This window comes from Anopheles coluzzii, chromosome 3 (genome assembly GCF_943734685.1).
Source record: "Anopheles coluzzii chromosome 3, AcolN3, whole genome shotgun sequence".
In the NCBI taxonomy this organism is placed as follows: domain Eukaryota; kingdom Metazoa; phylum Arthropoda; class Insecta; order Diptera; family Culicidae; genus Anopheles; species Anopheles coluzzii.
In genome coordinates this window covers 33821173-33845182 of record NC_064671.1, presented here as the reverse complement: position 1 = coordinate 33845182, position 24010 = coordinate 33821173, and the positions used below count along the sequence as shown (strand labels likewise).

The following is a 24010-nucleotide window of genomic DNA, read 5'->3' as shown; positions in this document are numbered from 1 at the left end:
TCCACCACTAGAGTCAGCAGCGTTATTGGCATGCTGTGTGCGTGTGTGTGTGTGTGCGTGTTTGTAAAGGAGCATAATAGTAGGGAAAGCACACTAAATACCCTAAGCAGTCACTAATTCGATTCGGATCGGACAGCGATGAAATTAGTCCCGTGAAACACAACCTCCCGCGTGCGCGCCTACCCTATATTCCCACGCAATGGCGGCTTCACTGTGCATGCTGCATGCGCCATTGGTCGCATAATTAGCGTAATGGACAATTTATGGAGTGAACAAGGTGCGCATTTTCCGGCTAGCAGACACACACACACACACACACACACACTCACATAAATGGCGAATCAGATTACGCGCTACGCAGGCACGCATGTATGTGTATGTGCGAGTGATGCACATAATTAGGAAATGATTAGAGAAGCAAAGCCCAAAGCTTCCAGTCTACCTCTCTCCCCATCCTTGTATTGATGGTTTTGATGAGTGTTGCGAGATGATGATGAAATCATCATCACACAACTATTAGCACCGGATCTAGAACGGAGAGCACGTGTGGAGGGAAACGTTCCGTTTGTTCCCGAAACTAAAACAACAACCCCCAACACTGGCAGGATCAGGCACTATCGTTTACACACACCATTGCCCTGGAAAGCGGCTCGAATTAAAGACAACGCACACTGTCCCTGGTAGAAGTAGTAGTTTGCCCTGCCCTACCTGCCATCGGAGCCTTATCCTTTGCACCGGATCTAACCGACTGGAGTCGGGAACGGTGTAACCACGCAGATCTGCTGCCAAAAGGTGCTCCATCATCGAGTGGGTAGAGCGGTAGAGCAAATATTTCCTTAATTAAAACTTTCTCTCACACCAAGTTCACCCTCTCTCTGCTGTCCTGTGAACGGGCGCTGCGGGTAAGGATGCAAGCGGGGAGATGTAGTTATTCTTAAGTGGGAAACCCCAAAACTTCCAGCAAAACCTGTACATCCTTCATCTTCCCTAACCTACCAATCGGAGGAGAGGAGAACTCCACCAACACAACGACAATAAGTCACTACACCCCGTTGTTGCTCGAGTGCACCCCACAGTATTGTTGTCTTCGCAGCTTCTTGCGATGCTTTCCTGGAGAGGCCCGGGAGGTCCATTATTTCTGGCCTGGTGTGTGGTTGTTGTGTTGTTGTGCTGCTTGCTGCAAGGGTGACTATTGGGTAAGTGCTTTGCCGTTGCGTAATGGGTGTACAGTCGGAGTCGATTTGGGAAGACATCTTAAGAAAACAGCCCTCCAAAGGACTTTGCGTAACTCACTCTCTTTCTCTTTCTCTCTTCCTCTCTCTGTCTCGTCTCACGAAATGGGGACAAAGGAAAGCAAACAGGGAAATAATTTTGACTGTTGAGGTGCGAGTGGTATTGTTTGTGAAGTAGTCAGCGAGTCAGGTTGTTTGACTTTAGCATTTAAGCAGTACTCGGGGAGCGAGAAAACACTTATAGTTTTCTACCAGCAGGGTGGATGGGTGGGCTGGTTTTTAAGCAGTTGTCGACTCGCCGGGCGTTGGAGTAATTCAAAGTGCAAATTTGTACTGCTTTATCGCTTGTCGTAAAGTTTTCTTGCTCGTTTGCAATTGTTGGTTGTTGGTTTGCAATTGTTTTGAATAGTTTTAATAAAAATGTGAAAACCTAACAAGAAATTGATACATTTTAGCATGAAAATCGTAATACTACCATTATGCATCTTCATCTGCATAACTTAAGGCGTTTCGTTGTATAAATTGCATAAATTTAGGCGTTCCGTTGCATGAATTGCATAAATTTAGGCATTTCGCTGTACGAATTGCATAACTGCAGGCGTATTTGGTTTATAGCTTCCATTAGACAGTTGAAATATGTTTGCTCTTTGTTCAATCTTCAAACACACGCTCATACACTCTAGCTTCAGGCGTATCCGACAATAATTGGAATAATAATGCCTGCGGGAATGTTTCACTGCCGAAACCTTGACAGCGTCCACACCAAACCGTTAACACGCTGGACGGAAATAGCCCAAGCATGACAACGCTACTGGCTGGAATTCTATTCCGTGTCCATATTCCGGTGACGTTCATTATTTCATTGCACAGAAATAGCAAACAGGCAGAAGACATTGCATCCAGCCTGCCAGCTCCTTCTGAAACGTACGTCCTTGATGGGATGCTAAACATCGAGCACTATTTGTGCTGTCCACTCGCAAGCCACTATTGCGAGAGACTGTTGTTGCGGGAGTATCATGCAAGTAGTAGTGCACCGAGCCGCACGTTAATAATACACAATAAACACATTATTATTCAATAATTGTGTGTATGTTTGCACCGTCAGGCGATGGCGTGTGTTCATGCTGTCTTCAGCCTTTTCGTGGAACGAGTTTGAACGATGGAGACACAGCGGGAGCGTTCCAAGAGACAGTCAGCTAACTAATAGTGCGGATAATGTCGGCTTTTGGGACGTTTGTGCGTGACAGAGTAAGTCTTTAATGAACTGTGTTGCAAACGATCCATCTTTAGCCTATTTACTATTATTTCATTCCATTTTTTTCAGGTCTTTTGCATTTCAGGCTTCTAAAATATATCTCTATTTCAATTTACGGAACCGCGTCTCATCTTGATTGGTTTCGATTTCGACTCCGCGAGATGTGATGGAATGGAAAGAACCACATGCACACGACGCATCACCACAACCACCAACTATATCGTTTAAACTGATCGCTTAACGAGGTTTACATTTCTTTTATTGGCACTCGTCCACTCCGGTCACACACACACGCCAATATTGCACAGTACGATGGCTCACATGCCGTGCAGTAGTATTTTTCCCAGTTTTCGAAACCGTTGCGATATCTATTGGGTAAATTCATTTCGGGCTTTTCCGTTTTTCCTTCGCCTCCCACACTGAAGTGAACTCGACACCACCAAACGCCACGACCAAACACACTAATCTCACGCCAAATTTCGGTAAAAAAACCATTCCCCCTAGCAAACGTGCCGGCCATTCACAATCATCAGCAGCAGGACGACGTGCTAGTGGACATGTATGTGTGTGTATGTGTGAGGTAGTAACAGTAGTACAGTGGGTTGTTCCAACAGTACGTCGCCATGAGTTTCGGAGCCAAACCTCGTGGAAGAGATGCATTCTGAAATGATTCAATTAAGGGTTTCGATGGCGGTAACGGTCGGTCGTATCGAGTTGGTCCTGTGTCGGATTGAGTGAGGCACTCGGTGGAGGTTTTTTTGCGTTCATATGTGCCACCCGATGGCACCTAAATTTGAGCACTCTACGATACGCCGGCCTGTGCCCGAGAAATATAACGTAGCACATTTAAAACACAGGCTTCAATTTCGGTTCGTTCTGTCCCGGGGTATGATTTAACGTAGCAGTCACACACTATACGACGTCCTGAAGTGCGGTGTCCTTTTTGGGGACCCCTTCGCGTATCAACACAACCCGTTCTTCTATGTATACTTTTGCTCCCCACAAATGCACAAACCACGTGTATCCTTACGCCCCCTTCTAATTGAGTTCGAACGGCGCATGGCGTAAGCTATCGCGGTGTTGCGTGACGATACCTCGTGCTAGATCCTGCACCAAACACACATAGGGAAACCACCCATTTCCGGTCAGTCAACGTCTTTATCGGCGCTAAACTGCATCATCATCATCATCATCATCATCACGGCTACCGTCAGCTGGGAACGAGGATCATTACTCTTGTTAATCGTGCCCGCTCGTTCGCTCATCAAGCAACAAAACCCTTCCAATACACTAGCACACATATGCTCCAACCGGCCACAAAGTCTATTGAAACGTACATTATCGGTAGGTGGAAGGCGACGTCGCGCTTCCATCAAAAGCTGCACCATAACGGAAAGGACAATCCCTTGCATGCACGACCATCACCTGCCAGAGTTTGGGGCAACGAGTGCAGTCAATTTACTTCCAACCGTTGGAAGAAGGGTTTTAATGTGCAAACTTGGCATGGGCATGGGCAACTTTATAAAATATGAACTACCAGCCACTGAAGGTGTTCCTCCACAGATGAATGTCGCCTCAAAAAGGTACAAAAAAGGGCAAATCAAACTTACTCAAGCGCTTAAAAGAACATTTTAAGCAGCAACGAAACACGGGCAAAATATGGAAAATGCATGTACACACACACCAAAGCCTCCATGGGCCAGCGCTCCCAAGCCGAAGGTGGCGAACCTCTGTTTTACCCCTAGTAGTGCACAGGCGGTGGTCCAACTTTTACACCCACCAAACCAACCGCCCCCGGTGTGGTGGTGTGTTGGTAAATTTATTACTTCCCCGAGCTCCCGAAACTCAAAGCCACAGGTGAGGTGGTGTGGCCCATTAATGAAAGTTCCCCCCCGTTTTCCTTGGTGATGTGTGGCATGCATATCCCCTTCCAAGCATATTTCCAACTAAAAGGAGAGAGAGAGAGTGACATGCATTGAAACAGGGCGTTCAGGGTTGTGGTGCTCGTTAAGGGGGAACGAACCAGGGCAGAGGTTTAAACTTATTCGGCCCAACCTGTCGAAACTTTACTTTGTGAAAGCAGTCAAGCCGATCCTTCCGATATGTTACCAATTTTTGTTTACTTGTCAAGCTCGGTACCACCTCCACACAAGATTATTACATGGTGCATCATCCAGCTAGAACCTGTTTCATCAAGAAAAAGGAAGAGCATCGTATGATAAAACGAGCCTTGCAGTTTTACCTAAGCCTTTTTCCCGCTTTAAGAGGCTAATTAAGGCTCCCCGTCAGATGCTGCTTAAAAGCTGCCTCCCATCTCCGAAAGCGCTGCTAACGAGCGTAGTGGTAATAGCTGTGTTTCAGGTATGATAGTACAGGATACGCTTACGGTGGTTATGCTGCAGGCCACTGAGAACACATCATGAAGGTTAAAGCCCACCGTGCTTAAAGCTCGAGGGTTTTGCGCTCACTTGAGTTGCTTTATATCGTGTCATGTGTGTGTGTGGTGATTGCAATTAAAAGCTCCTTATAGTGTGCGTTTTTAATCTTATTCCAAGTAAGACTTTATGCTACAGATGGATGGTCTGTTTGGTGACATTCTATGGATATGCACTCCAAGAACTTGTGTAGCTCGCATGCTGTAGCTGCTGCATTTATTATAAATAGTGCTGAGTGCTGAGAGCTTGTGGAAACTGACCCCACAAAAAAGCTCATCCAAAACAGCTGCCAAAGGTATAGATTTCTTCACCGGTTATCTCTCCCTTTTTAATTTATTAAAGCTTCAATTTAAGCCTAGCCTACATCATCTCCGCTCTTGTATGAAACCTCCGTTTGCCGAACAGGCTCGACCACCACCTAACAAAGACAATCGGGGCTCGTTCCGTTCGAGCCCGACTGCCCGGGGGCAGTAGTCGTGCAGGAGCAACAATTGCACAGAAAACAAGCTTATGAAGGGATTAAAATGGAAAATACCCATCGGCTTAGAAGCCAATTACGGGGTCACACGACACACAGAGGCTGGCAAAACTGGGAGAGAAAAACGTGCTTGTGTGTGAGTATATGTGTGTGTGTGTTTGGTTGCATACAGATGTATGAGAGTGGCAAGAACCTCGAGGGGAAATAGACGGCAAGACTCTACATACTAGAGGCATGTGTGTCTCTGCCGCTTGCGTAGCTGAAAAGTGTGTTGGACCCAGCAACAGGTCACTCTTGCCGGTTTGCCTGCAGGGACCATATCCTTAAGCACATATAGCACCGGCAGTGCGTCGTCACAAGTCACCAACCTTCCACCCTCACCGATCTATGTATTGTGTTAGAAGAGTTTGAAGGAACGACACGACTACACGTCGGAATCGGAATCGAAATGTCACCTCTACTGCGCAACGAGTTGGTAGCATAATAATCGGTTCTTCACTCTTCCACTACTACTATCACCAACACTCCCCTCCTTGTGCTCCAGAATTTCCTGAAGAGATTCCCTGGAGTAGAGCAGTGTCCTCGGGTCCTTTGCCTACCCTTCTCTGCCTTCTCTTCTGGTCCCTTGCAATCGCTTCTGGCGAGCTGTTCGGGGACGGGGGCAAGAGAATCCAAATATAAATACGAGACAGATTAAATTCAATTAGAGCGCATCGCTGCAGAATCGTTGGCACACATCGTCGGGGCTCGGGTTGAGAAATCTCGACGTCGTGTTAGAAAACCGGTCACACACGCTTCTACTGTCCGGCTGTTGTCTCGCTCTCCGAGTCCCAATGGTGCAGCCAGTGGGGGTTTTTGAGGTGCCATCGTCGACAATCGACAATGCCTGCAGAACACGACCTGGTGTGTATGTGTGTGTGTGTGTGTGCACACACACTCAATTCTATCCAAACTCTGTCCACTCTCGGACGCTGGAAGGACAACATTGATGGGAAAAGAAGATGTGTTGCCCATATAATCCTCGCGCCATACATACTCCCTCCCCAAAATCCTACCCGCAAAGGATTAACAGGATTTCTACCACCACCACCACCACCACAAAGGGATTTATCCTTTTGCACAGACACACAGACACTCGTCCTTTGAGCGCGATTCCCGGTGTCATCAGGAGTTTGGGGTTTTAAAATGCGACGTAATGCGCGCTCTTCACATATGTATAAAAGACTTCCCCCGCTCTGGGGTTGATGATGATTGCTGCCTCTCTGAAGTCGGCACGCGAACGCGACACAGGCAGAGAACCCAATGTTGGTTATATAGAAGGGAATGTGGATGTGTTGTAGGTAGTTTGTTTGGGATGTTTTGTTGTTGTTGAGTGGGAATTTTCCAAGCGTCCACTCAATCGAAAGCCAACACAAAGAACGTACCGGAATATCGTTCGTATTAGTTCAGCGAGTTTTTTTTTTATTGTATTGCAACCACTCTCCTTAAAACAATCATTTTGGTTTGGTCGTTCATCAGTGGTCGCCGTCTAGACTGCTAGGGGAGATCCGGTACTGTGAGTGTGTATATGGAGGGAGATCCCGAGTAAGCCCCAAAGACCCGTCGGCAAGTGTTATTGCCGTTAATTCCCTCACCTGGGAGATATAAAAATGAATTTTAACGGCCATATTGCAACCATATCCGGGATAAGCGGGAAGACCTGGGTTCGTCGTCTAGTTCCTTCACGTTTGAACGCTAATGCTAAAGGCTTCGGGGGGTTTTTTTCGTCCATTCCAGGCTGCCTCATGTCGATCTTTGTCTTTGTCTGAAGTTGAAAACTTCCCACTCTCTCAAGAATTATCACCTCTTGTTGTGAAAATCGGCGCCGAGGGTACACTTGCCAAACGCTGGCACCATGCTCCACCGAAAAACCCACTTGACGCTCGTGAAGCGAAGGAAATAATTGCACGATTATGACACCAGAAGCCATGCCATGGAGGCGTTGGGAAGGATCCCGTTGCGCTTTTGGCCGTCCGTCCAGGCGTCGGGAAGATGGTGCAGAAACACACTGTTCTAAGTTGCTGCTCATTTTCTTCGGCATTATCGGCACCCTGCCCCAAACCTTTTTTGTTGTTTGCCGGCATGATTTGGGGCAGTAATTTCTACTTTCGTATCGTGCACACTTGCCCCAACTCTAATTCGAAATGGCTTCATTTTGGTCTCGTTTGCCCCCGATTGCCCGCTGGCTAGTTCTTCTTCAGACGGGGTTTCCGGTTAATGGTCCATCCCCCCCAGAGCTCCAGTCGCTGTTGTTGTGCTGTTGTGCTATTTAAACCCCTTTCAGAATTGCCTGCATCAAAATGCGAGAAGAAGCGGAACTGGGTTTGGGTTGCCTTTCTCGAGGTTCGACTGATGCTGGGCCGAGAGAGGTTCGATAAAGGCTCACGCCACACCCGGCTGCTGCACGATATCGCTGGGTAGTTCGGATGAGGTTGAAGAAGCTGTTTAGAAGTTTAAATAAATTCCACATGTGCGGCGCACACACACACACAATCTCTTCCCTTTCCTCGAAAGGAGTGCGCATACGCCGATCGTCGGTCATGGTGTCTGATTTCAGGCGTTTCAGTAGCTGTGGTCCCACTTCAAAACAGCCCTGCCAGCTGGCCGGCCATAGATAAGGGGAACGACGCTAGCAACAAAAAAGGAATGCTGCCGCAATGCTGCAAATTATGGGAAAGGTTCACTCAAGCACCAACCAAGGACGGTCCCGGGAATCGATGAAGCCTTTAAGCAAATTACCACCGGCTCAAAACTGGCAACTGGGCCAGCATTTTAACCGATTTTATGTGCAAAAGAATCTCCAACGGTTAGTGTGTGGGGGTTTAGTACGCTCTGAAGAAGCTGTAGCAAATTTTCAAAAGCTTTTCCAACACCACACCAGAGAAGAACGATAAGGAGAAAAGGATGGTTTGCTTCTCTGGGTGTGAGTGTGTATTTCTTCATCGCTTGCCTTATCTCCCCGAAAATAGACTACAGTGCGTTTTTGGTGTGTATCAACGGCGCTTAACTTAACATTTCCAACATTTCCAGCAGAGTATGCGCCAACCTTCATTAGAAAGTTCAAACACGAAGACACAGCATCGTCGCCTTGATGAAGATGATGATGGCTGCAGCTGAACAGATTGTGTCCCGCTCCGCTGTAGAGCAATGGCGGAAGAAATGGGGCGAGATCACTCGAAAGACGAGACGCCCCTCATTGCACACATTTACCGGTGATGGTTGCAACCGGCGCGGCAATGTGCTGATAAAATTAGAACATAATCGTTTTTCAACAGCTAAATTTATCGCAAATTACTCTTCAATCTTTGCACCGCACGCGCCCAGGCGCTATGCAACCGGGCGTACGTGTGAGGCACGGTTGAGTGGCGAAGCGCCTGGTCGTATGCAACCGGCGCAGCGCTAGCATACGGAAGGAAGTGGCACACTGGGTGCGAGTTGTAGAGCGATGTGGTGAGATTTAGAAATATTGGATAATTTTTTGTTGAAATTAATTAATTTGATTTTTAAGCATTTTTAAATGAGAATTTTTTTTCTTTAATATAAAAAAAACTTAATAGCGTTATTTTATAAAATGACATCATAAAGTTTTGAAATTATGCATGAACACGATTTAATAGGAACATCATAAACCAAATAAATGAGATGCCAAAAAGCGAGTTAGCACAACCAGATGTTGATACCATAAAAATAAAAGGTGGCCGCTAAAGCTTGCTGAAAAAGCCCGATAAAAACCGAAGGAAGCACACCTGAGTTTTGAAGCGGTATCATCACAATCTAAAGCATCGCATACCTATCTTAATCCCTGCTCGCAACCCATCCTTCACCGGAGCGTTCATAGCAGTCGTTTGCCGCCCCCGTGACGCTGCACACGGTGAAAAAGGAACCAGCGGTGACAGCAGAGAGAGAGAGAGAGAGAGAGAAAAAAGGAAGCTAAAACCGTACCTTTTAACAACCAAGGCACAAGAGCTGATGCTGCAGCAGCTTCGGTGTGCTTCGGTAGCAAATTTGTCGCATTCAAGCAAGTCGGTATTCAAATGAATCTTTGAACTGCTCACATCCGGGAAGGAGCGGGATTGCATGATGGTGGCACAAAATATAGTGCCAGCAGTGTTTTACCCCAAACCATCATCTCCGCTTCTTTTTCAGCAATTGATGAACCAAAGGTATGTGTGTGTGTGTATGTGTGTTGGCTATATACACTCACACAAAGGAATAACCCAGGCACTGGAGGAGAGTTAATGAAAATGCATTTAGGTGTCATTCATCTTATCCACTTCCTCGTTTACCGAGCGCGCAGTTGGTTGATTCGTTTTTTTTTTGCTATTTCAGAAACTCAAACACGACTCGAGCACTTATTCATGCCGTACAGCACTGCTGGTTCCGACACACTCCCGACACTTTCGGAAGATGATTTTTATCCATTTTCGCTTAAGCACACATACACGGAAACACTGTTTCCTTTCAATCATCCCTTCCAGGCGATTGGTTTCGTAGTGAAAGCGGGTGTGTAAATGAGCTTTTTTTTGCAAAACGAAAGTCTAAAGCATGCCAACGCTCTGCAGTGGTCATTTCTTTGGTGCCCCTGTGCCCCTTTGTGAGCTGAGAAATGATGGCATTTTTCGGTGCTGACTGGCCTTTCGTTTTTTTTTTTGAGCTGGACAGGTTCCAAAAAGTATTTAAATTTTTGGTCTGTTTGTTTGAGAGCATGAGTGGCTTATGTTTTGATGAATATTTGAGAGTTTCTAGCTGGTTAGATTTAGCAGAAAATATATCGAAATTTCCCCGCCTAAAAGTATGCAAAACTCACTCCATTTCATACCTAAAACCCACACACAACGCATCAAAACAACAGCGCCCCATGGAAAGCAATTAATTTTCAACTCCATGTGGCATCCATCGGTGCCACACATAAACACACGCTCGTTCATGGTTGGTTCGTACGCAAACAGGTCGTGATGTCCAGAGAGACTCCACATCGAGACTACCCTTGAAAAACAATTCTCAACCTATCTGTCCGTTTCGTACAGCCAACAGCGAGCTGGCAGTGGATTATCACAAACACACCCTCTTTACAGCTTGCTAACGCGTCCGGGACGCGATCCAGCACACGATCGGTCAAACAAACGCGCTGTGTAGCGAGCCCCATCCTCCCGCGTGCAATCGCACATCACGAAGTAGAGTCGACTGATTATGAGTTTAAACGATTATGATTATGTAAATTGAAAATAATAGATCGATTAAAGTTTAATTTCCACACAGCTTCGATCAATTTTACAGTTTGTTGCACACTGGACTACCAGGCCGCCACACCTTCCGGAACAGCAGAGCATGCAAAATCACTACCGGTCGTGTTGATGTGAAGGATGATGATGATGATGGAGGCGTTGTGTGTGTGTGTCACCGTGGATCACGAACGCTTCTCCAGCCCTCGGGGTGCGCTGTGTTGGTGCAACACCCGTCCGTTGCTAATTACTTAATTCGTTTTCATGACGGCGTGGAGAGAGTGAGGGTTTAGACATAATAGGACAGCCCTCCCACGCGATGACCACTCTTGTCAGTGTGGGATTTTGTAGCTTTTTTTCGTTTTTTGTATTTAAATAACAATTAAAGGCAGACTTGTCGGTCGTTGCAAGCGATTTAGCACTCGATTAACAACTATTTTCACGATGCGGATAGTATCTGTTTTATCAAAAGCTGAACACTTATCAAAGTAGTTTATTTACTCTAAAAGACACTACAAGAGTTTAAAATAATCTTTGTAAATAGTTTAAAGAATGCTTTATAAACCTCTTTCCGATGTTTGTTAGCTGTGTTATGGCAAGCAGATTGCATACACACCAAATTATGCTAATACGCCCCAAGTTATGCTATCCGCACATCACTCGCCTTTCGAAGTTTGCTGTACAAAAACGGAACGTTTCGCTGCTTATTCCCAGAAAGCTCAAAAAACGTAGCCTCTCCCAACAAAAGCCTATCGAACCCGGAGAAAGAAACTTTGTCGGCATCTGTTCGGTTAAAAAAATAAATAAATGATACCAAACCTAAAAGTAGATGCCTGGCTGGTGAAATGAGTGAAACGAGTTTAACATCCGGTTTCTCAAGCTGTCCGTTTTTAGACATTGTGAGGGGCCATTTCAAACTTTTGTGGAATGGAAAATTCTCCATCGAACATCGATGGAAAATGGAAAATACTCCTTGTCGCTACACCAGACACACACACGCATCAAACCCACCCCCCGCAGAAGTGATGATGGTGAAAAGCTTTTCCCAAATGACGCACCCGGGGGGCGGTAAAGGATGGTTCATCGTTTTGCAAATTTCCGTCCTTTCTCATGATGCCTTGAATGTGTCTTTGATGAACCATTTTCCTACAAACAAGCAAGAAAAACGGGGGGAGAAAGAATCCGGTAATGCAAAAGGTGCTAATACTCCCGCTCAGCAAGTATGTATCTCGAGTTTGTTGAGCTTGTGCCGTTTGCTGCAAAACGCAAACGGATACGCCATTCAATACGCAAAGTCGTACGAAAACCAGTGCACGGAAGTTGATGTGCTGATCCAGCAGTGTAGCGTAGTGTAAAGGAAGTGAAAATCAGTGCTTTTTCGTAGATTAAAGAACCGTTCTGGAGTGGGTGGGCGCGAATATGAGACTGGATGTGTATTAATATAAAATTACGGTGATTTGAAGGATCAACTTAAGGGGCTGCTGTGGAGCTTGTATGCAGGTAGTAGCAACGCTCTCCCACAGCTTCCCCGTGTCGTTTCTGTCGAACCTAAGTGGATCCTCCGTCGATGTGGGCCAGCACAAACGAAGAAAATCGATAAGGAGAAAAGGAAAAAATCTAGTTTCTTTTTTTTTCTTGTCAGCCCCACAACGTTCGAGCAGCATCGCAGCGCACATCATTGGAGAGCCAGCTGCAGAAAGGAAATATGATGCTCCGTACATTCAAAAACACTCGCACTGCTTCATTCACTGCCTTTTCGGCCCGCTCTCTCCGATATGATGGTGGCAGTGGTGGTGGTGGTGGTGGTGGGTAAATGATTTGGCAGGGATTTTCATTTTGCTTTCATCAATGCTCGACATCGAACCTCAGCCACGCTGCTGCTGAACCTTTCCTTGCTGAAGTTGCTGTGATGCGAGCGAACCATGTTTTCCGGACGCGCACTTACACGAGCTTCACGTGTAAGTATGTGGCTGCATTCAAATGACTGTTTGTTTTTTTTTTGTTCCCAACCTTCTCGCCGCTTTTGAGTACAGTCATCGATGTGCTTTGATTATTGAGAAACTCCAGAAGCACTTCCCGGGAACCGGCCAAATTACTCTGTTGTGATGCTAGGGAACGAAGTGATGCTTCCGCTGCTCCGAACAGGATCAAATCATCATCAACCACCCATCGTGGCGCGGCCGTTTGGAAAGAATTTTTCCAGCACGCAAACCAAAAATCGCAAGTCAACAGGACGGGTGTTGGAATAAATGAGTGTTGAGCATTTTTTTTTTTCGTTCCCATCAACCTTACACTATATCTCGCTTACAAAGGCTTCAAGGGCGGAAAGGGCCCGGATTTCCGGTGTGTGGTGGTCGCGTGAAGCACTCTGTGGAGTTGATTTTTTGTTGGGATAAAGTGAAACGGGCTGCGCTTTGGTGGTGTATCAGTGTTGTAATATTCGTTCGGCAACGTTCGTTTTTTTTTCGGTCGTCTGCCAGCAGTCGGTGGAGTGATTGAGACGGTGAAAGCATGACACGCTATCGGGCAAACTTTTCAATATTTGCTGTTTAATAATGATGTGAGCAAGTTGTTTCGATTTTCCTTTTTTTTTTTTTGCTCCACTTGCACAGAAATAGTCATTCCCGGGGAGGAGGTTTGGTGCATGTGAACTCGCTATGAGGGAAATGTACCGATGGAATGGATCAAGCATATCCTGGTTTGAGCCCGGCTTCATCACTTCAGGGACACAGTTTGGTGAAACATTCAACATACTTTGTTCGGTAGTTTGTTTTGTTTCAATATACCTTCCACGATGGGCTTTGTTGAGTGAGGTTGTTAAATCGAAAGACTTTGCCCACAAATCCAACGAAAACTGTGGCGACGGGTGGCACGGTATGTGTTCGTGTATGATTGGGGAAAAGTTTTTCTGTTCGAGAAAGCATAACAATTTGATGACACACCCTACCAACACACCAAGGCTAAAGCTGTCGTCAACTGGGAAAGCCGTTTTGTTGACAGGACACAGCTGCTGCTACCACATGGTGCCACTACAAAACCACGGGAGGACTAGTGCACCCCATAGATTGTGTTGAGGTCCACCAGACAAAAAAAATAAAAATCAATATCCATGAATTATTGAAAGCTCCCAACCCAACGACAAGGCATCATCATCATCAGCGTGTGTCATCCTTTAGGGTCACCGCCGTGGTTGGCAGGGATTTAGCCGTGATTTAGTCGCGAGTCGCGCTTTTCACACGCAAAAAAGCAACCTAACTCATCAAGGGCTTTGGTGCGCTTGGACACCTTCAAACGCGCTCAAAAGACGATTACTTGCCGCGTATCAAAGAGGAAAAAAAAACGGCTCACAAAGAAAGGGGTTTTGGCGCGGAACGATCATGCTTTTGATGTGTGTGTGCCGCTGGGGTTGTAAGCAAAAACGGAGAGATTCTAAAGAATTCTTCACATGACAGCACGTCACCAGGAGCAAGCTCGATGAAGCTTTGTTCGGTGCTGGTATAATCAGGCGTTGAGGTATTCATTAGCATGGCTTTTAGTCTTTACTCTTCCCCTCAGGTTTCGTTCTCTATCAGTCCTTTTTTTTAGATGAATCAACCTTAAATATTTTTTTGGTTTGTTTAAAACATAAAAAGAGGAAAATTAAAGTTAAAACTTGTTGTCAGGTATGAAAACCCTATATTTTGTGTCAAACAGCAATATTGAACACTATTTGTAATACATATTGCATACTTTCAGGAGTGTTACAACACATTTGCCTAAATTAAGGCGCATACATAGCCCAACCGTGTGTTCAATCATTTTCACTCTTTCTTCAGACTTGTCATGCTATAATATGTCTTAATGCACGGTCACGTTATAAGCAAGCTCGTCCATGCCTTGTTATAGCTACTAAAAGTGTTCTCGCCGACTAAATATACGCGAAAATAAGCAGACATTGAGGTATCTATTAGCATCGCTTTATACTCTTACCCCTTTTCTATGTTATACACATTCATTTAAAATACTATATTTCTCGATTTTTTTATTAAAAAGAATCTTTTTTTGAAACGCAAGCTGAAAACACAAACTTAGTACTAATCACATTTTGTAAAAACTGTTGCATACTTTCGGGAGTATTTCATCTTGTTTGCCTGCATTTGGGCGCTAAAGAATCATACGATGCCACGTTACAAAGGATTTAATAAAATATTACGAACAAATCGTAAAACACTGCCGGTTTCCCTCTTGCCCCTACTGACGAGTTTTCAGACCATTTTTTTGCATTTCATTTTACGATGTTGATAGCTTTCTACACTCTGGCTTCCGTTGTACTTGAATCAATCATGTGGCTCCCATCCATCCACTGTTGCTGCTGCTTACAAGTACGCGCCTGACAGTGATGGAGCGAAGTGACTTTCTGTGTATTTGTGGAGCGCTTTTTTCCTACTCTCTCTCTCTCTCTCTCTCTCATCACAATTGATTTGTCTGACCGTTGGTCCGCTTGTTCTATGCCCCAAATGCTCGCTAAAAAGTGATGAGAATGACATGAATTTAACAACTCGAAGAAACAAAAAACCCCAGGTTCGTCAGCTCCATCGTTACTTTATCGGCACACAGAGCTGTACGCAAAAAAAACACAGGGCTACGTTGCACATTCCTTCTCCCATTTTATCGGGCAAGGTAAAACACGACCATGCGATTTGGCAGCTCCTCGTTGATAGCTGCTCGGGCAAAGCGGACAGATAAGCACATCAGCCGTTGAATAGTGCACACCACACTCGTCCAATTCATCCATCCAGCACTTGACAGTGTCATCACCACACACACACACATTCCGTGTTTCCCCTTCCCTCCCCGATGTTTCTCGAACATATAAGCCGAGTTCTTCTACTCCCGTTGTGTGCTTTTGCTACATAAATGTTTAAAGAAGCTCTCATTCTGCTTTACAATAGTGCAGCAAACACGGTGGTCGTAGTAAAAGATTTGTTTGACTGACTTGGTGCACTCCCGTACCCGTACACTAACAAACGCTGTGATAAGCTAGATATTACTGCCCCGTGCTCGCGAATGGTAGCACATACGGTGCTGATGATATTTCGCAACCAGCTAGCTGGCAGAGAGCGCGCGTAAGCCTGACTGCGGCGTGGCAGTTTACAATGAACCGATGATGTAAAGCTCTCGTTTTTTTTTGCCGGATTTAGAAGCTCTGGTTAAAGCTGTGACGAGTGCTTAGGTGCAGCAATGGTTGTGTGGTCAGCAACACACCATAGAGGGACGACGACATGGGACGCGCCACAGGACGCCACAAAAAGACTTTGACTTTGACGTACGCAAATACCCGACATACACACACGAATACACGGAGGTTTACACTGAACGAATAATCATCAAAAAACGATGGTCGCCGCATGGGAAAGGAACATAGCAAGACGCACGTTGGACTGGTCGGCAGTACATGTAACACATTTTTTTTGTGGTTGTTTAACAAATCTCACGGGATGAATGAAATCGACGGCAAGCGGCAGAATGGTGTCAATATTTTGAGCAGTGATTTGATAGTGGCAGGCTCTGGATGTTCTGTATCTGTGTGTGCCGGGCTGCTAAAACATGTAAATGTAAATCGGCAACTCTACTTACCCCGACGAGCGTCTTGATGTTGTGCAGCGCGTCCTGCGCCTTGAGCGCAGCCTTGCGAGTGTAAAACGTCACAAAACAGCACCCTGTGGAAGAGGTAGAGAGACGGAAACAGAGAAGCACGATAAAGCAACGAAAACAACACATTGGCACAACATTGGTACGGATCGGAGCACAGGTAGAGACGAGCGCGCAAATTTTGTTCTTTGCTCTGTAGATTTGTTTTCTTTTAGGGATAAAAGCCATTGGCACACAATTAACAGGGGATGTAGAGAACACTGCATATGGGGAGGTAATGGATTGAGGGAGCGCAGACAAAGACACAATAAAACATATCGGTCAGATTGTATATGTTTAAATGCCTTTTTTCAATCGAGAGCAGGATGGGAGAGAAGACGCACTGTCAGTGTTTATGAGTTGATATATATACAAACAGTAACATTGTTTCTTTATTTTAATGTACAAAACGAACACATTGAAACCCATTGGGAAGGCGGCTCCCAACGTTTTAGGCAAAAGGACGGAGCGCGCGACGGAACAACAGTATGTACAGCGTAGTACAATTCCAGCGTCATCGGCTTCACATACGGAGAAGCCAAAGAGGCGAGCACACACACACGTGGCAAAACACAAGCACAGTACATTGGAACATGTAAAATTATCATTAAAAGAGAAAAAGAAAACCCCACGCAACAAAAAAAAAAACAAAAACAAACGTAACATATAACACAGCGGCATCGAACTTTTTTGTTTGGTGTTGGTGGACGCAACGGATTAACTTTAATGCTCGTTAAAAAAATAAGGTGATTTACGAAAACAGGCGACGAACCCATAAACACATCGGCACAGCAGCAGCAGCAGCAACAACAGCACAAGCAGCGTGAACATGTTGGCGCGGCTTGCTCTTCTCCTTTGGTTGCAGATTTATTTTTTTCACGCCAGCACGAAATAATACAACTAATAATAATGATTGCACTCTAAAGGAGCATCATTCCGCCAAAGCTAATACCTCCCTTAATGTCAGCATGATTGGATTTCTAACGGAATATGGATGTGTATCCCTTTTGTCAAGCATCCCCCCCCCCCCATTTTTTTCATCCTCTGATTCCATTTCGCATGGGGATTACTACCCCAAAGCCTGACTGACCCCGAAGAAGATTGCGCGGGGACCCCAAAAGCGTCCAAAAGCTTAAAGAAAAATGACCTTCCGGTCTCTTCGCTATCCTTCATCATCTTCTGGCTCGCAAAGAAAAAAAGAACTCTCCCCAATACTCCCAACAAAAGAGGCCACCCTTAGTGCGCGATCCAGTGACAACCGGATCAAGCGGACGGATTTACGCCATCGTCCACTCCCACCGCCCGCCCGGTGGACCGGATATTAAAAAGATTCAATCGCAGCAAACACAAGGACACACGCGGACAGCGGTTCGCGGAAGCGCTTTGACTTAAAATGAACCCTCCCCGAATGGCGGGGAAACCCCGGGCCAGGTTTTGTGTTGGCCGCCTTTGTGTAAAGCTGTCACGCTGAGTCGTCATGAGGCAACAAAAAAACGCGGGAGACAAAGTCAACCCAAACCCACACTGCTGCTACTACTCTCATCCTCTTCACACCGGGGCCGGAAGTATTTTACTTGGCTTGGTAGAACCCCCGGGTACATGGGCTTCGTGTTAAAAAAAGATAAAGCAGCAAACAAACTGTGTGTATATCAGGGCGCACCACACAGCTAGAGAGAGAGAGAGAAATGCGTCAGAATCAGCAGGCCCGGCTATTGTACGGAATTTTGTTGATCGAACGAAACGGATTCCACCAACGCCACTAGCGCCCCTGCGGCGATATGTCGTCCGCTCATCGTCAATGTTGATGAATTTTGAAATTATATATGGATGCTGTGCGCAGCGCCGCGCCGCCACACCGTGGCCTGGTGCTGGCATTCGCGGAAGGAACCGATTCGAGCGAAAGCTCATTCGTTTATGCGGATCGGATGTATCGTTTGATCCGTTTGATTTGAGAAAAAATGAGAAAAAATGATAACATGTAGCTTAAAAAATAACAAACAACAATTTTTCAACAGAAGATAGCTTTATCTCTTTGAAGATTTTATTTATAAAACTGCCATATGAGTACATTTGAAAAGTTCTTTTTTTCCACAGAAAAAGAGCATGTTTTTCATGAGAATGTATCTCATTCTGTATGATTTAATAGAAATATGAACGAACTAGTGATGCGAAATGAATGGTTTATTTGACACAAAACGCCTGAAGGTATGCTTCGCGCGAAACAAAGCGAGTATATTAAGCTTTTTAGTAGGTACAGAAGGCGCATTAAACAAAAACGTAATTGTTTCGATTTTAAGAAAACGAAAAATAAAAAAAAGCGTTCAATGGAAGTTTAGCCATATGAAGTTTTATTTTATGTATTTATATTACACATATTGTGGAAAGATAAAAATACGTTTTTGATAGTAGATGGTCCTATGAGCGAACGGGGTTTCCGAAGATGTTTTAAACATGTATTCTTTGTTCTGGATAATGTACAGGCGTCCCCCGAGTTACGACCACCTCGAGTTACGACGATTCGCAGATACGACGATTTTGATTTTGACAGTTAAAAGTTGTCATTGACCAGAAATTGATGTATTTTTTTGAATTTCTTTTCTGATAACCGTTATACACATATTTCCAAAGATTCCACAACTACCCTATCTTGAATATCTATATTGTGTACGGCTTTTAAAATAAAATTATTACATTACCGAACATTATTTTAAATAAAATACACGATATCATAGATTCCAACTCTTCAACTTCGGTTATAAACTTCATATTCATAGATATTCGACATACGACTTTTTCGACTTACGCCTTGCTTTGGGACATTTTTTCGGTCCCAAATACAGTCGTATCTCGGGGGACACCTGTACTGTAACCATGATCATTTTATTAGTAAAAAAAATCAACTAATTTAAGGCGACACAACACCTGACGTCATGCGCCTGAAGTTATGCTTCTCGCAAAAAAAAAAAGTTAACAACTTAACTTTACTTTACTTTAGAATTTTACTTTACACACAAGACAAAAAAATCGCAAAAAATGAAACAACATAACGTGAAAATGAAAAAGATTGAATTAGTTATAGAATCTAGTGCTGGAGAACGTTCTGTTTTAAAAAGGCTTTTTTGATACAAAACGCCCTAAGTTATGCTTTTTGCGATACAAATCTTGTGTATTAAGATGTGTTGTATACACAGAAGGCTTAACAAATTAACACCAAGTGATTCTTACGTTTTTGTACGATTTAACGTCGGTCCATTTGAGGTTGCTGATTATGTCATATAAAAAATAAATTAGACACCCTTAAAGTGTATTGCGTGCTTGATTGCTTCATTTCTTCATCATACTTCCCCTAGCAGAAATCAAACCCACTACCCACCTCGTCGACCATAAGCAATATCTGGTCAACGAAGAGTAAATAGCTTTATAAAAACGATATCGTAAACAGTACACTTTCCACCCAATTTGTATGTACAGTAGTGTGGGCGATTTGTTTTCATGGGCGAGAGTATGTTCATCGCTTTATCTGTATACACTTAGCAACAGAGAGCCGATACCTGCATCGATCGATTGGTCAGTCGAGAGAGGGTAGAAAAGATAGAAGATAGTAGTGGGTTGTTAAAAGAACTCGAGATGAAAATTGTCCACCAACCACCAGCAACAAAGGACAAAACAAACACATACACACACACACCCTCCTCAACCCATTTGTGGATGTGTGTACAACATATCACAACACACAACCAACGGTACGGTTGCAGAGCATTGCTTCTTATCGGAAGGATTTAGTTGCAATCAGCAGAAGGAAAGCTCGTTCCAATTCCATCGTTTAATTCACTTTACCCCATTACACGCACGTCTGCTACACGCAATTCTTCCTAAAAGTGACAGTGGGGAATGTAAGGGAGGAACCTATCTAGTTGACCATCGTCCACACAGCGCACATTACCGCGAGGTTCGGAGTTCCATGCACGCAACCGTCACGGAGCTTGATAAAGAAGCAAACGTGTAACAGCAGCTTACGATAACGATGAGTTACGACGAAATCGGTCACATCGGTCTCAATCCGTCTCGAGAGGCGCACAGGCACAAGACGGCACCAGCAAAATCACCAGTGGACAGGCCTTTAATGCTTTGAGTGGTTCCAGTTCTCGCATTTCTCCCCTTCAGTTCAGTCTGTGGGGTTTTCGATACGGAACAGATCGGAAACAATCACCATCATCGGTCGTCGGTGCGGCCAACAACAGGGATTGAACACAAACCGCTCCTCCCTCTGGAAGCCTCTCCTTCCAAAGGTAGGATGAGTTCTAATGAAAATGAGCAGAGTGGTTCCGATCGATTGTTTTTCCCCCTTTCTCCCCCCCCCCCCCCCCCCCACACGTTGTCAGTTCACAGATTCGGGCTGCAAAGGGATGTGTATCGATATCGTTTACGAGGGACGTTGTCATACGACGCGCTGCTTCGTTTTCTATTGATTATCTTCCAACGACCGAAAACATCACCACCAACGCCACCGCCAGCAGCACGACGAGTACAACGAGTGTTGCGGATTTAACGTGTGCGTGTTTCGTATGGGCCCACTTCTGGACTACGCAGGAATCGTGTCTTGGGTTAAGACGACCCGCTCACTGCCCAGAACGAAACCTAATTAAGTAACTAATCTTCGGCTTGGAGACGGAGCTGGGGTTTGTTTCCTTTACCTCCACCAGGAACCAGGACCAGGACCATCACCAGCACCAGAAGAAGGACTGGTTGGTCATCAACCGCAATGGTCACTCCCTGTTTGAAAGTCCATTTCACTCCAGCGCGCGCTCTCTCTCCCTCTCTGGCTACACGCGTGTAACCACCGGAGGCGTCCAATGTTTGATTTCTCCTCATCACAATCTTATCCGATTCTTCCCGTTCCCAAGCAAGGGATGAGAGTGGTGTTTCTTATACCCCATCCAATCCAGACAATGACCACCGTGTGTGTGTGTGTAGGAGGCGGAACGGGGTTTCCCCATACAAATAGTGATCGTTGTTTGTTGTTCGGTATCGCCTTCTCGAATCGATTCGTTGCTGAAGCTGAAGGCTCTTGGGTACGAGTCTTTGTTTTCCATTCCTACACCCACACACACACACACACACACACACACACACACACACTCCCTCAAGGGAGAGGAATGGGGGTGGTGGTTAGTAAAAGTAGCACCCAAGCTGGACTCGTTTTGTGTGTTTGGCTTTGGTTTTAGTTTAGTTCGTTTGGTTTGAGATTTTGTGGTCTAGCAGGGAAATGGATTCTTCCCGCATTCTTCATGCATCTCTCTGGTATGGTTAGCCACACGGTACGATACACTTTCAAGATGACGCAACTTTCCTGGATCGGTATCCTTTGGTCCAAACAGGATAAGGGAAACACACGCCTTAACAGAACGATTCCGACGGCACGGCAATCGTTTAGAGTTTTGGTGTTGATGTTCCATTTCTTGGAAAGATGTTTGTTTAATTATAATTTCAGGTTCAGTTCAATTTGCAACCGGCATGGGAGGTTTTGCGTGGGCTGAGCCATAAAAGCATCTTGCGTGTGAGAGAAAACAAACACAAAAACAAACCATTAGATAATCGAATGAATTGCTCTTTCAATTTCTCCCAAAAACCAAGAAATCGATCCCCAGAAGCATTTGGGAAAGGTAAAGAAAAGCCAACTTTCAAACTTGAAATGTTCAAACCCCTCCCCGGAAGGCCTTCAGACGTCAGACAAAAGAAGGGAAAAAAACTTTATTTACCCTTTCACCAGAACAAAACAAGATAAAATTCCATATTTCCCCTTCCCCTTGCCAAAACTCTCCTCCAGCCGAGCACGAAGAGCCACGAGGTATAATCAATGATGGGAGCAATGAAGAGTTGGTGTTGATTTTTAGATAGCAACACAGTGCGCCCGAAATGAATTGATTTCGAACGGCAAACACCGGCAGGAGGCCTCCCTAAATGTTGGCAGCAAGCAAACCCACTTATTGCCCACCCGGCTGGCAGCTGTGGCCTGGGATCCGGTCTCGTTCGATGGGCTGTTGACTCGACCAACATTTCCAATCAGGATTATTATTGATTGAATGCGAGCAAGCAATCGCCCATCAATTATGCACATCCGAGGAAGTTGTACGCAAAATGTATATATTCAAACCAAATGCTGCTGCTGCTGATGCTCTGAACGCACCTGAACCATTGGCCAAATGTACTAAGTTCCGAGTGAACGCAGAATAAAAACACGCCAATATCTTTGAACTTTATCGGTTGGGGATTGATTTTAATGGTTGCTTAGCAAAACCTTCGGGACGACGACTTCGTTCCTCTACCCCGAATGGTGCTTTAATAAAACAACACTGGTGGGAAAATTACCTTCGCTTTGTCATTATTCTTGCAGGTCCTTCGTCTTCAGGCCGTACATTGCCGGGCACGAATAAAGGAAACGAAGACCTCCTCTTGGGGTCATTTAAGGCCGGCACGGGAAATACAAACTGCACCTCCCGCGTTCTTGTTTCGAGGTTTCGGGCCGATGATGTAACTTCCATTTTGCCAAGGCAAATTATAGGTTCTTCATCATTGCCAGAACCGTTCCCTGCTCTCCCTCTCATGTAGCTTGTAACATGCTTGATGTCAGCGTTTTCTAAATAACTTATGAATTTCGCCATCACGCCGAACATCGCCGTTGCATCGTCGACGTCTTCTGTGCAGGGTGTGTCTTTGTGTTAGAGCAAGGAAGGCATTCACAGCTGGACGTCTTATACATCGGTGTGTTTGTGTGTGTGTGTGCAGTGCCTTTGTGCCCGGGAAGAAGGGTTTGAAATTGACGTGCAACCACAATTGCATTGCATCGTTCGGTTGGAAATGCGCAAAACTTGCGGACCCTTCGATTGGAACCTTAGCAGCACACATGGCACCACAGTTCTGCGGGGTCCCGATATTACAGCTGCAGTGTGCTGGCAAGAGCTACAAAAACATACGTCAATATGTTTGAATTATTAAACACCGTCTTACGCCGTACTTGCGCTGGCGCTGGTGTTTTTGCTCCAGCTCTCTCTGAGCCCCACCGAAGCGAACCACCCGAGCCCGTGACGTGATTCGAAGCGTGTGCTGAATTATACATTCCAAGATGGCGCTGGGCGCGCGCTCGCTGCAAGTTCCGGAAGGAGGTTTGCGGATCGAAACACGATTGCAGGCCGCGAATGTATTATTTTTCGCTCATTACAGGTCGAGCGTAAGCTGCAGCTGCAGTTGGACACAGGAGCGTTTGGTTGGGATTTAATGCGCTCTTTCAATGGGAGTTTGTGGTTGAAATTGGCTGCCCGCAATGTAGTTTGTATTTATGAGATGAAAGCTTTGTTACACATTTCCATAAAATGCATTGTAAGAAACATTATATAATGTTTAACAATAATTATCGATAACTCTATGGTGAATCTATGAATTGTTTTGAAAAATACAATTAATTATAAAATATTGAAAAAGCAACGTATTGTTGAAGCATCTCTTCTCTTTTAGTTATAAGAGATACACTTATGAAATGATGGAAAATTTATCATTTTTAAAGCCGAAACGTCTTTTTATCCATAACTCTTTTAATTTAATTATTGTCCATTCATTCGATGTAGTGTCAAGACAAGATTCATGATTGTAATGTCATTTTACTTATGTATTCCGTTATAGTC

The 24010-nt window shown here is 45.0% G+C and overlaps 1 protein-coding gene across 7 annotated transcripts in view; it reads right to left on the bottom strand.

Annotated features, from left to right (window-relative positions):
- The window catches only part of LOC120955419 (CUGBP Elav-like family member 2), a 293328-nt gene that overhangs the window by 104540 nt on the left and 164778 nt on the right, over positions 1–24010 (bottom strand). For all 7 annotated transcript variants that reach the window (XM_040376277.2, XM_049609175.1, XM_049609176.1 and 4 more), the window contains one exon: positions 16278–16360. In XM_040376277.2, coding sequence (XP_040232211.2) covers positions 16278–16360 — 83 coding nt within the window. The remainder of the gene's footprint in view (positions 1–16277; positions 16361–24010) is intronic.